General features: G+C 47.9%; 1 protein-coding gene across 1 annotated transcript in view; it reads left to right on the top strand.

The window, feature by feature from the left end:
• Nucleotides 1-8: 8 nt before the first annotated feature.
• Nucleotides 9-13,134, top strand: part of pde5ab (phosphodiesterase 5A, cGMP-specific, b) — a gene marked incomplete at its 5' end in the record, with an annotated part of 30,224 nt that continues 17,098 nt past the window's right edge. The window contains 10 exon segments of the mRNA XM_067261536.1: nt 9-22; nt 2,021-2,106; nt 2,109-2,521; nt 2,909-2,992; nt 2,994-3,018; nt 3,021-3,082; nt 7,410-7,499; nt 8,041-8,112; nt 8,462-8,551; nt 8,751-8,888. Of these exon segments, the coding sequence (XP_067117637.1) occupies nt 9-22; nt 2,021-2,106; nt 2,109-2,521; nt 2,909-2,992; nt 2,994-3,018; nt 3,021-3,082; nt 7,410-7,499; nt 8,041-8,112; nt 8,462-8,551; nt 8,751-8,888 (1,074 nt within the window).

Raw genomic sequence — 13,134 nt, 5'->3', positions numbered from 1 at the left:
ACTTTGTGAGAAAGGCTACAAGGTAAGATAAAAGTAAAAAAAAAAAAAAAAAAAAGGTTTTAATTTCGCGCTGCATCTGACACAAGAGCGCGTCCTTTTCAGTTGACTAAATCTTGCTACCTTTCCGGCAGTCCGGTCGGCCAGTTTCTGTTTTTGCAATGACAGACACCTTACGTTGATTGATTGCTTTATTAACACCATATGTGTTTTGTTTTATACGTGGACTTGTATATGTCTACAACGGCGACGTACTTCGGGTGGTTCTAAACACTGACTAATCCAGGTCAAAAGACAAGTTCTGGTTCATTTCTTTCTTTCCGGCTCCAGCACCACTAACTACTGTGCTATACACTAAATAGGCAAAAGCGACGGACCTTCATGTAATCATTAACTACTGTTCGCGGTGAATGTGCCACTACTAATTGTGCCTTTCTCTACAAGCGATTTAAATAGCTTTGAGGAGTTTTTTTTTTTTTTACTTTTTGGACACGTATGATTAAAAAAAAAACATTTTTGACAAAACTCGATTTTCGATCTATTTTAATGTTGCAAAGCAAAACAAGAGTGCTGTGGATGAACTCCATCAACATAGCTATAGTTTAGTCATTTCGAAGAAATGTTAATACTCACCCAGCATTATAATTATATTTATACATCTCTCATGATCTCACTGTGCACTTGTTTGATACCAACCGTGCCTTACTTTCAAAGGGGACATTTGTTGGGCACAGGCGACCAGCATCTCAACTTAGGGTACTTTTGATCCCGGATAAGTAGGTTGTCCTTTATTTAGGTATAGACACATTTCAAACAAGTATACTTTTTAACTTTGCTACATTATGGATTTAATCGTCTTTAGCATGTCCTCATTTTCCATAAGCATGAAAGCCATATTTGCAGAGTTAAGTAGACCTTTCAGTATTTTCTCTCCTGCTGTTCTCACGGCATTGCTAAAGCAAGGATATGTATGTGTGTGTGTGTGTGTGTATGTGTGTGGATGCTGATGCATATTAAAAGATTGGTTGTTTATTGCTAAGAAATTAAGAGTTATTGAATGTGCAGTGTTTTCACTGCAGGTGTTAAACCTCACTCTGTAGGGGGGTCTCTCAGAAGTACAGTCATTGTCCTAAAGACATGCTGTGTGTCTTTTTCTGTCCAACACACACACACACACACGTTGCCCAATGTTTGCATCCGCTTGTGGACACACACACACGGACATGCTCCCAAACCCACGTACATTCACACACACATTGCTTTCTCTCTCTCCCTCTATCACACACACACACACGTTCACAGAGCCCAGTCACACACACTGGCATTTCTTATTCTTGGCTAGGTAGCGGTTCTCTCCCATTGGCTTGCTGTGTTGTGCTGTGGTCAGGTTGTGGTTTAATATGTCTGGACGACAGCCTAATCTACCAGCTAATTTCACAGCAATAGCTTTTTACTGCCTGAAGGTTGACTGGGTTGCACAAGTCGAGCAGCGTCTTTGATAATTTTACGAAATGGTCGAAATTGTACCCAGTATTTCTTTGGTAATGCACGTGATGACTTTAAATACGGATATCATGCTGTTTCGTAAGCCACAGATTTACGAAGTCTTGCTAATGTGGAACCTGGATGTTTGGTGTGTGTGAGGTTCTCTGTTTTCGTGTATGTCGTTCCACTGTCAATATGTCCTCTTTCCTGAAGCTCAAGTGTTGATTAGACAATGTGTCGCTTGATTAGACTGCCACTTGACCTATAATTAGAGAAATCACCCAGGCGCATACACGCGCGCGCGCACGCACACACACACACACACACGCACACACACTCCGATGCCTGCTGGCTGGTAAAAGCTTTCCTAATCAGATATGCACAGTGCCTGGAGACTGACCCATATCGCTGCTCCTTTTCATCTAATCCATGTGTATTAGTTAACAGTAACACCTTCCTGCTGTGCCCTGTGATGTTGTCCCACTGCTCTGTAATACCAGCAGAGGTCCTTGACACCCTTGCCACTGTCTGTCGACAGGGAGATGGTGAATGCCTGGTTCGCTGAGCGTGTCCACTCCATCCAGCCCTCCGCCAACACCTCCTCGTCCAAAGAAGCCCCCCCGGCCCAAGGGCCCCCCAGGCCGCCAGCGAGCAGCCCTGCCTGGCCTCCCTGCCCCCGTCCCTCGGCCTGTTCGACAGACGCTCCCCCTCCCCGGCCCCCAGCCCGGCCCCCGGCACCCCCACCCGCAAGATCTCCGCCTCGGAGTTCGACAGGCCGCTGAGGCCCATCGTGGTCAAGGACTCGGAGGGGTCCCTGACGTTTGTGAGCGACGCCGACCAGCCGGAGCGGGGGCCCTTGCCCCTGAGGGCCCAGGTGATGGGGGAGGGGGGCGGAGGAGCCCGCGGCGGGGACCGCTGCGCCCGTCTGCTGGAGCTGGTGAGGGATGTGTCCAGTCACCTGGACGTGACGGCGCTGTGCCACAGGATCTTCCTCCACATCAACGAGCTGATCGCTGCGGACCGCTACTCCCTCTTCCTGGTGGGTGTGGTCACCAGGGGGTAGGGGGCCTGTGATTGGATACGCTTTATTCTTTTTTTGATGTACAGGAAGTAATAACATTGTGCAATCGCATGAGCTTAACAACCAGTGATATTTATTCATAATTAGTTTAAAATTGAATATTTATTTAGATTTATTATATTTTTTCTTAGAGGTGGTCTATCATAATTGTGCCTCAATCTTTCAGAAAGATATTTCTCTGGAAACCTTTTATCCATGCTCAACAAGCTACATTACAATATCCGTATTCAGTTTCTGGGCCGTAGCACTGTAAAGTGTTTGCATGTCTTGTTTTGGAAGAACATCTGAACATGACCTCCTGTATGGACATCACTAACCATCTCTCCCCTCTCCGACCAATCAAAGGTGTGCGAGGACAGCTCCAACAGGAAGTTCCTGGTGAGTCGTCTGTTCGACGTGGCCGAGGGCTCCACGCTGGAGGAAGTATCCAAATAACTGCATCCGCCTGGAGTGGAACAGGGCATCGTGGGTCATGTGGCTGCCACCGGACAGCCCCTCAACATCAAGAACGCTTACGAGGTGAGTCGGACCATCTCCCCCCTCGCTCTCCCTCTCTCTCGCTCTCTGCTGTTTCTCTCGCTCGCTCGCTCTCTCTCGCTCTGCTGTTTCTCCTCTCTTTTTTGCGGCCTCTCTCGCTTCTTAGCGCAGGGTGTCGGGGTGTCGTGCATGGAAGCCCTTCTGGGGTTCTGTGAAGGAGAGGATTATGATGATGACTGTAATGAGGTGGTTTGTGTGTGTGTGTGTGTGTGTGTGTGTGTGTGGAAGGGATTGGGGAAAGGGTGTGCGTATTTGGGTTTGTGTGGGTAAGGGTGAGGGACGTGTGTGTGTGTGTGTTTTGGAGTCTTTCATGGGTCTTTGCTGACTGAGCACAGGACTTGAGAAGGCCCGTCCAAACCTAGACCACAGACAGAAACAGCAGCGTGGAGGTCAGAGGGCACCGCTGCAGGACCGCAGGATGTACACACGTTCACACACACACACACACACCTACACACTCACACATTCACACACATACACATGCACACACACGAACACACACACACTCAAGCAGACACACGCTCACACACACACACACACAAAGATACATGTGAGTTGACATGGTCTTTTACTTAGGAGCTGCGGCATACGTGTGAACTGAGACCTGGTCCCCTGACAGCCCTGCTCTGATCCACCCTGCCTGGTTTCACGTTTCAACACGCATCAATAAACCTCCTTTCCATCCGGGATCCCGGTCCTTGTCATGGACCATGATGTATTAATAGGGGTGTAACAATATATCGTGGAACGATATATCGCAATACAAAAATGTAACAATGTGTATCGTAGAGTTAAGGCAATATTTTTACAATATGACGTCCGTTTGATCCTATTGGTTGAGCTACCAGCACGCGACCTACTCTGCACCTGCGTCATGCGACGTGCAAAATCATTGAAAATGTTTAATGTTTTGGAAATAAATCTTTTAATTGAATTTCGGTTTCATAAAAAAAAATATATATATATTATCGTGATACGTATTGTATCGTGAGCTGAGTGCATCGTCACACCCCTACGTATTAATCAACTTTTTAAAAGATTTAATAAAAAACATTTTGGGTAAAAAAATGTAAGGGCAGGTACCGTCCTGGGTATGTAATGTCTAATGTGTTTCGTGCAAGAAATACAATTACGGCATATAATGTGCAAACCTTGGTCACATCTCAATACAATGTGGGAGAGTTCTTTAGCTGCCATATACATTGCTGTATAACATTACACTTAGTGTAGCGTATAGTGGGGGAAGGAGAGCAGGGTTTTGTCTATGAGTTAGGTTCATGTAGTCCTGGCTGTGTGCTGTTGCCAAGGTCACGTTACCATGCCCTGTACCCAGGAGAGCATTTTGGGGATGACCTTTGACCTCAAGTGATGTCACAACTCTAGCCCCCAGAACTTAAAAGCTCAGCTTTCCTTCATGGCTATAAGTCAATATAGAGATACGTTAAAGGGTTCTCCTTATGTGTGTGTGTGTGTGTGAGCAAAGATGGTTTATTTTTACATGCTTTAGGAGCTCCTGTGCATGTATGTATGTATGTGTGTATGTATTTGTGTGTGTGTGTGTTTTATGTGTGTGCGTGTGTTTGTGAGCACAGATTGTTTATTTGTACATGCTTATAGAGCTCCTGTTGTGCGTGTGTGTCTTCCCTGGTTCTGAGCTGGAGGACTGTGAACACCCCCAGTAACATCCCAGCTGTATAAATTGCAGAGATGAAAGCTTGTGTGTGTGCATGTACATCCGTGTGTGTGTGTGTGCACGTATGTGTGTGTGTGTGTGTGTGTGTGTGTGTGTGCGGGGGTCACTCTGCCTCCTCAGCAGTCAGACCCTCCGTGGTGGAGTCATGTACCTTCCACAGAGACTGCAGATGAGGCAGAGCGTGTGTGCGTGTGTGTGTGTGAGTGTGTGTGTATTCGTGTACACTTAATCTGTCAATCTGTGTGAACGTGTGTGTGTCAATGAGAATTGCATGTACAGTACTGCACTTCTCTGTTGGTGGGTGTGTGTGTGTGTGTGTGTGTGTGCGTGCGTGCGAGCGCTGATGACACGAGCGTGGCGTCGTGTGACAGCAGCTTGTTTGGCTAGCCCCTCAGAGAGATGAACACACCCCGGTTGCTGGCCAACGTGGCCCCAACCATGACTGTGCGCTTGATATTCATAGCTCCTACGTCTTACTAAGTGGCCCGGTGTTTTCATCTACAGACGCCAAGGGACCAGGACAGGAGACAGGAGACAGGAGACAGGAGACAGGAGACAGGAGACAGGAGACAGGAGACAGGAGACAGGAGGGAGGGAGGGAGGGAGGGAGGGAGGGAGGGAGGAGGGAGGGAGGGAGGGAGGGAGGGAGGGAGGGAGGGAGGGAGGGAGGGAGGGAGGGAGGGAGGGAGGGAGGGAGGGAGGGAGAGGGAGAGGGGGAAGGAGGGGAGAGAAGAAGAGAGAGGAAGGGATGGAGCGAGAGGGAGGATAGAAGGTAGAGAGAGACGAGAGAAAGAGAGAAAGGGAAGGAGAGATAGATTAGAAGAGACAGCGAGGGGGAGACAAATAAAGAAAGAGTCATTGGCTCCTTGTTGTCGCACCTGCGTCCAATTAGTCAGTTAATCTGGTGTGTGTGTAAGTAGAGACATGGTGTGTGTTTGTGGGTGTACGTAGGGAGAGACATGGGGTGTGTGTGTGTGTGTACTTTGGAGAGAGACAGAGGCTGTGTGTGTATGTGTGTGTGTTTTATACACTGGACCGAGCTACTAGCTGGGTCAGTAGAACCCGATACCAGATGTGCGTTGTGTTTGCGTGAACGCTTCGCTACCAGGAAGTGTATCTGCGTCATCCTGCGCCTACCTAGGGACTTCCTGGCCCTGTGATTGGCTCGTTAACTTCCCATTAGAATGGTTGGGATTTTGTTCTGAGAGGAAGTGAGACTGCAGAGTTGAACCCCCCCGGATGTTTAGATTGGTTTTTCCCTCTGTGGGTAAAGTAGTTGGCAGCTGCTTGAGCCAGACCAAATATAAGGTATGGAGAATGCACGCGGCGGGGCTTGGGGTAGTTTTCATCCATATAAACACTTACTATACCATCTAAGTGTGCTGACTGTGTTGTCTCAGTTTCAAAAACACACATCTGTATTCGTCTTATGTTTGAAATGTTTTCATTGGTTCCGAGCAAATATCTTTTGGATTTCTAAACACTTGTGCCTCCAAAGACTACATTTGGCTGTAGTCATTGCGTTTTTTCGACTCTGCATCACTTCCAGAGATTAGAATCCCTTCATTTGCAGTGGGAGTTGAAAGATGTTGGTCAGGTGGCCTCCTTTTCAAGTAGTCAGTCCAGAGGGAGGCAGGTGGGATGGGGAGCGAGTTTGTCTGAATGACTTGGGGGATTCCAGATGGAAATGAACTTGTGGGTTGAAGTAGCTGTAAAATGAGATGTTTGTTCATCTTTTTTTTGCTGTAGAATGTTGTTGTGAGGCGTGTGTGTGTGGGTGGGTGTTAGTCTGGTATGGGTTCGGACGCGCAGGCACCCACTCACCCACGCACACACACACACGCACCACTGTAAAGCAAGCCCACACACACACAAACACACACACGCACACGCACCACTGTAAAGCAAGCCCACACACACACAAACACACACACCCACCACTGTGTTGTAGGGTTGCAGTCACTTTAAATCAAGCCTACACACAAACTCTCTCACGCTTACACACGTACACACACACACACTCGCGGGGTCCCTCTGAGTGTGCAGGCTCATGGTAATGGTAGCAGAGTGTGGTTAAAGGTCAGTGTGTTGGTGGAGGAACGGAATGAGAGCTAGCTCTCAGAGTTCTCTGTGTGACTGAGACGCAGCCAGGACAGCCCGCTACGCTGCCGCACACAGCCCACCAGGTTCTACCGTGACCTTTTCAAAAGCACCAGGTTCTACCATGATCTTAACAAAAGCACCAGGTTCTACCATGACTTTTTCAAAAGCACCAGGTTCTACCATGATCTTAACAAAAGCACCAGGTTCTACCATGACTTTTTCAAAAGCACCAGGTTCTACCATGATCTAACAAAAGCACCAGGTTCTACCATGACTTTTTCAAAAGCACCAGGTTCCTACCATGACCTTAACAAAAGCACCAGGTTCTACCATGACCTATTCAAAAGCACCAGGTTCTACCATGACCTTTTCAAAAGCACCAGTTTTCATTTTCCTTTGCATTCGTTCTGTTTTACATGTGTTTTAGGTGTATTGTTGTCTACTGTACAGTAGGCTGGTTCTTTACATGGAATCAATGATGTTGATGTTTTGCGTGTGTGGTGTTCCCTCCAGGACCCCAGGTTTAACGCTGAGGTGGACCAGATCACCGGCTACAAGACACAGAGCATCCTCTGTATGCCCATCAAGAACCACAGAGAGGAGGTAACCACACACACACACACACACACACACGCATACTATCCACACACACACATACTGTCAAACGTACTTGATTTTTATTTTCTTCTTGAAACAAGGCCATCTTCAATCAATAATACAGCAACTTAAAAACCTAATGACACTTCAAAAATGTTTCATCTGAGATTGAGATACGACTGAAAGCAATAGGATTTTAAAGACTCTTTCAAGAAACAATGTCTCACTGAATTGTTACTTGTTATGTGATTGTGTCTTATTTGAAGTGTAGTAGTGAAATTGGACAACACAAATAGACAAATATACTTGGTAAGATTTAGATTGTTTCCAGTGTGCCCAGATTGAATCACAAATATGATAGATATGGAGCTCAGAAGGAATTCACCTCCACTTTTAAACAGCTCCGTCCAATCACGTCGGCCAAATCCGTATCGGTTGTCTGGATTTTGATGGATCCTCTTTCTTGCGTGCGTTTCATCTGCTCTCTCTCGCTCTCTGTCTCGCTCTCTCTCCCCCCCCTCGCTCCTCTCCTCCTTTCATCCCCCAGGTGGTGGGAGTGGCGCAGGCCATCAATAAGAAGTGTGGAGAGAACAGCACCTTCACTGAGCAGGACGAGAAGGTAGGCAAGAGAGGCGAGCGTCACGTCACTTTCACTCTCCTCCAGTTCTTCTCCTCTCTCTCTTTCTCTCTCTCTCTGTCTCTCTCTCTGCCCTTCATCTCAGACTCCACTTTCCTCTTGATCACCCCCCTCGACTCTCGTCTCTCTCTCTCTCTCTCTCTCTCTCTCTTCTCTCTCTCTCTCTCTCTCTCTCGTCCTCTCTCTCTCTCTCTCTCTCTACACTATCCTCTCCTCTGTCATCCTCGAGTGACCTTTTGGGTTGCCAAGTCTGTCTCTCTGTATGGCCCTCACCCCCCATCTGTGTAAATGTCATGTTGTGATCCCCGCTCACGGTGCTCCACCCTGGCAGGATTTCTCGTCCTACCTGGCGTTCTCGGGGATCGTCCTGCACAACGCGCAGCTCTACCAGACCTCCCAGCTGGAGAACAGACGCAATCAGGTGACAGGAGTGTGTGTGTGTGTATAAAGTGGGGTCCATGTTGTGTACCTGTGTATGTGCACATGCACATGTGTTTGCACATGCTTGTATGTGTGTGTGTGTGTATGTGTGTGTGCAGAGGGGGTGTCAGATCATGCTGTCATGAAAGTATTTACACTTGTGTGTGTGTGTGTGTGTGTGTGTGTTTGTGTGTGTGTAGGTTCTCCTGGATCTGGCCAGCCTGATCTTTGAGGAGCAGCAATCTTTAGAGGTTCTGCTGAGGAAGATTGCCGGCACCATCCTATCCTTCATGCAGGCACAGGGATGCACTGTGTTCATAGCCGACGGTGACTCTTTGGTGAGGACTCACACACACACACCCACACTAAAACACACCCACACTAAAACACACCCACACTAAAACACACTCACACACACACTAAACCATGCTCACATGTAAAACAATCCTGATTCTGTCCATTTTGTCTCAGGACACACGCGCGCACCACACTGACAGAGAGCGAACACAATCCAAATGTCACGGAGGAAAGAGAGTTTGAGGGGGAGGGGGGGGGGGGGGGGTACAGCCAGCCTGTTGGCAGAGGTTCACACTGAGCGAAATAATTCATTAAACGGAGGAATGATAAAAGGCTGAAGGAAAGAGAGAGAGAGAGAGAGAGAGAGAGAGAGAGAGAGAGAGAGAGAGAGAGAGAGAGAGAGAGAGAGAGAGAGAGAGAGAGAGAGAGAGAGAGAGAGAGAGAGAGAGAGAGAGAGAGAGAGAGAGAGAGAGAGAAGAGAGAGAGAGAGAGAGAGAGAGAGAGAGAGAGAGAGACTATATAAAAAAGCTTAGTTATTCTGTTTGTTCTACTCTGTGAATATCCTTCCTGTCTGCCTTTGAGCTTGCACAGCAGACTGCAAACACACACATCCCCCTGCAGTACACCAATTTATGATAGTTGGGACCTAGTAACAAGATAGAATCTTTTAGACATCTAATGACCATTTTCCAATATAATATGAACTTGTGAACTTGTTTGTTTATAGGAGTGTTTGTCTGTGTGTTCCTGCGGACTTGCTTATGAAACATTTGTGCGTGTGCCTGTATCCTGTGTGTGGGATGGAAAGATGAAAGAAATGTGTCTTTACAGAACCTACCAGAACAGCGCAGGCAGTGGCTTCTGGCTTGTTTAGTCTGTCCATGAGGGGAGGCAGTGGGTTCCACAACGGAGAAACTGCTGTGCACCATTATTGGGGCAAAATACTATAGCTGTACTCTGGAGCAAAACAGATACCGTCTGCAGTGCCCGCTAGCACGCCGAGGGCGCCGGGACGAAAGTTGAGGCTCCGCCTCCCGCCGTCACGAAGGGAGAACGTGGGACGATTGTGTCGCAGACCTGGACATGACTGCTTCCATCTAGCAGCAGTTAGAGGAGGCTGAAGGTAGTTTGACTTGATGGAAAATGACAGCGATCTGTTAGGGGGATGTGGATGTCAGGGGCTCTCATCACGCGTGGACATTCAAGCGTGCATGTGCACGCACACGCACACAGCCTAAGGGGTGTGTGGTTGTGTCATGTGACGGGAGTGTAGGCGGGAGGGTTCCCGTCGTAAACATTGGAACCGTCTTTCTAAAACAGCCACAGGCAACATACGCACATTCACACACACGCGCGCATTCACATACACAAAGACACATACAAAGACACACACACTCGAACACAAACACACAAGGCAGTTACAATATTCTCGGAAAAGTCAGTCTGAGAAGCACACACACGCACAATTACGTTTGGACTGTGGGTTGAGTGTGTTGATTTATAAGGGAGCGAAGACAAGGGCTCTCTCCCTGGGTGTGTGTGTATCTACTCTCTACCTGGTGTGTGTGTGTGGGGGGGGGGGGGGGGTGGTGCTTACAAAGGAGAGAGGATGGAGATGACTTCAGTCAGCTAAAAGCTTTTCTATCCCAGACATCGCAATTTGGACCAAATTGATAGTGGGAGAAGTTCTGACCAGGATGAGTCAGAGAGTCCTCTGAAGAAGGTATAGTCCAGTTAATACCACTGTGGTTACAGAGCGTGCGTGTGATGTTGTTCCGTGTGTCTCTACCGGGATGTTCGTGTGTTCTATTCTGGGGTGTCCATCCTTGTGTGTGTGGTGTTTTGTGTGTCCATATCTGCCTGTGTTTGTGTGTGTGTGTGTGTGTGTGTGGCGCTCTGTGTGTCCATACCTGTGTGTGCGTGTGTGCTACACAAACACTCACTCTCCAGTCAAACACCTCTCGAATATTTACCCATCGAGAGAGAATGAGAACACTTCATCCAGCCTGCGCTGTTCCTCTGATGAACAGGAATAACAGACCCATTCTTTAACCGTGTTTGAAGTAACATTTCAAGATTGTCACCACTGTTAATGATACCTGAGACGGGTTCAGTCCCAAACCCGCCGTCATGTTTTGACCACTTTGCTGATGTCATCCTCTGGTTGATATCTGGTCATGGAAGAGGTTGGAAACACGGTCGGTTTGGAGACTTCCAGCCACCCAGGGGGTCGATGATGTCACTGGCTTCAGTGGATATCCACTGTGATGTTCAGCTGCTATATTGAAACTTCATTTTAACTGGGACAGCTTGGCCTGGAGTCAAGTATGGAGAGCTTAGTGTGTGTGTGTGTACCTCACAAGACCAGTTAATTCTCCTCTTCTATGTCTCTCTCCTCCCTGACTACCCCCCCCTCACTCTCTCTCTCTCTCTCTCACTTTTCAGGCCTCTGCACTCTCATTCTGGCCCTTACCTTTCAGCATCACTTGCTTTTACTGTTATCACATGTGTGACAACCTCATATGTCTATGTCAACATGGAGGTCTGCTCTGACTCAATCCAGACGCACAGTATATAACCCAATATAAACATCCTTGGCAAAGAGGACTCATAAATGACAAACTCAAGCCTCAGACGTACCCCTGAGCCTGTTGTCAGGGGCGCCTGTGTGGGTCTCGCTGACAGTAACAAACAGTAGGTACTCCTGTGAGCCGTGGTTCACGTGAACCCCGACTTTGGCCGACCTGAACACGCGGGGAGATGATGTGGCTCGTTCAGTTCTCAGAGTGGTGCGAACGCTGTGCCTGTGAGTGTGTGTGTCTGAGCGTGCCCAGCATGTGCCTGGTGCGTGTGTGTGTGTGTGTGACGTGTGCTGACATTTAGCTTGGCCATGGGAGGCCCGTTGTGAGCTCCAGTATGGTCTCATGTTGTTAAGAAGCCTTCTCTATGAAGAGGTGCATCTCCATGTTAGAAGCTAGGAGCCAGTAAATCGGATGTTGGGAGTTACAAAGCTAGAACTGTTCTCCTCTCTTATCTATCTCTCCCCTCTCTCTCCCTCATCTCTCTTTTTCTTTCTCCATCTTTCTCTCTCTCCTCTCTCTTCCTCTCTCCCTCTCTCCTCCTCTCTCTCCCTCTCTCTTCATCTCTCCATCTTTCTCTCCTCTCTCTCTTTCTCTGGCCCTCCCTCTCTCTCTCACCTCAGATCAGGTTGACGAGGGTTAAGAATTGGAACGTTGTCTCTTTGGTTCTGATTCTGACTATAACGGGGCTCTGAGCCTGTCAGACGTCCTGCAACACGGACTGGTTTTCATCTATCTGACGTAGAGATCTACTGTATAAACTCCACGGTCACTTATCACAGGAACTAATGTAGGTGTGACACGTCTAGTGCATTTTCTCATGTGCTTTTACCAGTCAGCTAGCCCCGGTGTCCCATTTATTCAATACAGTTTCATTTATTTGGAAGATTTATATGTGAACAGAAAATATACACCGAACCTACAGTATATTTGTCTTTCATGTAAACTTCCTCCTCCCAGCGAACCCCTCGTAAAACGGCAAAAGTCATTCTTTATCTTAAGTTTTAGTATGAAAGCTACAGCTGAAAGCGAGATAGAATCAGGTGAACTAATGACCGCAACCACAGATATCAAGGTTTTTTTTACTGGGTCAGAAAAGGCGAATGAAGATGTCTCATTCCCTCCTTTATCTCGCGGATGACACACTCCGATCCCCAACTTCCTGTCTCACCCCCCCGTCTCTCAGGGATGGAAAAAGGAGAGCCTCGCGAGGGAAACTAGTCCCTATATGGGGCTAACCGTGAGTGCTGGAATGCGAAATAAACTCAGCTTCTGGCTGTGCTTGACGGGTAATACATCAACTCCTTTCTTTTTCTCTCGCAGAGAGACGGCGCAGGTTGTGCTTGTTCTCGGGAGTTCGGACGCGGGGGGGTAATGCTTTAATTGATAGGGGGGCCGCGAACTTGATACGTACAGAAAATGTAGGCTGCACATTGTACGCACACTTGCTGACACACACATACATCTTCTTGTTCATTCTGTCCCTCGCTCTAAGGAGGCTGTGCCTCGCCTTGGTTGAGTATACCCCCCCCCCCGACACACACACACACATTACCCACATGCTCACCCACACACACACACACATTACCAACATGCTCACACACACACACAACCACCACACACACACACATCACCCCCACGCTCACACATGAAGCATAACTTGCACACTTCCTTAAACACACAGTCCCTCTTCCCCACTCCCTGCAGT

Source organism: Osmerus mordax, chromosome 23, assembly GCF_038355195.1.
Source record: "Osmerus mordax isolate fOsmMor3 chromosome 23, fOsmMor3.pri, whole genome shotgun sequence".
Lineage (NCBI taxonomy): Eukaryota > Metazoa > Chordata > Actinopteri > Osmeriformes > Osmeridae > Osmerus > Osmerus mordax.
The sequence above is the reverse complement of the archived record's forward strand: the minus strand, read 5'-3'. Positions and strand labels throughout refer to the sequence as shown.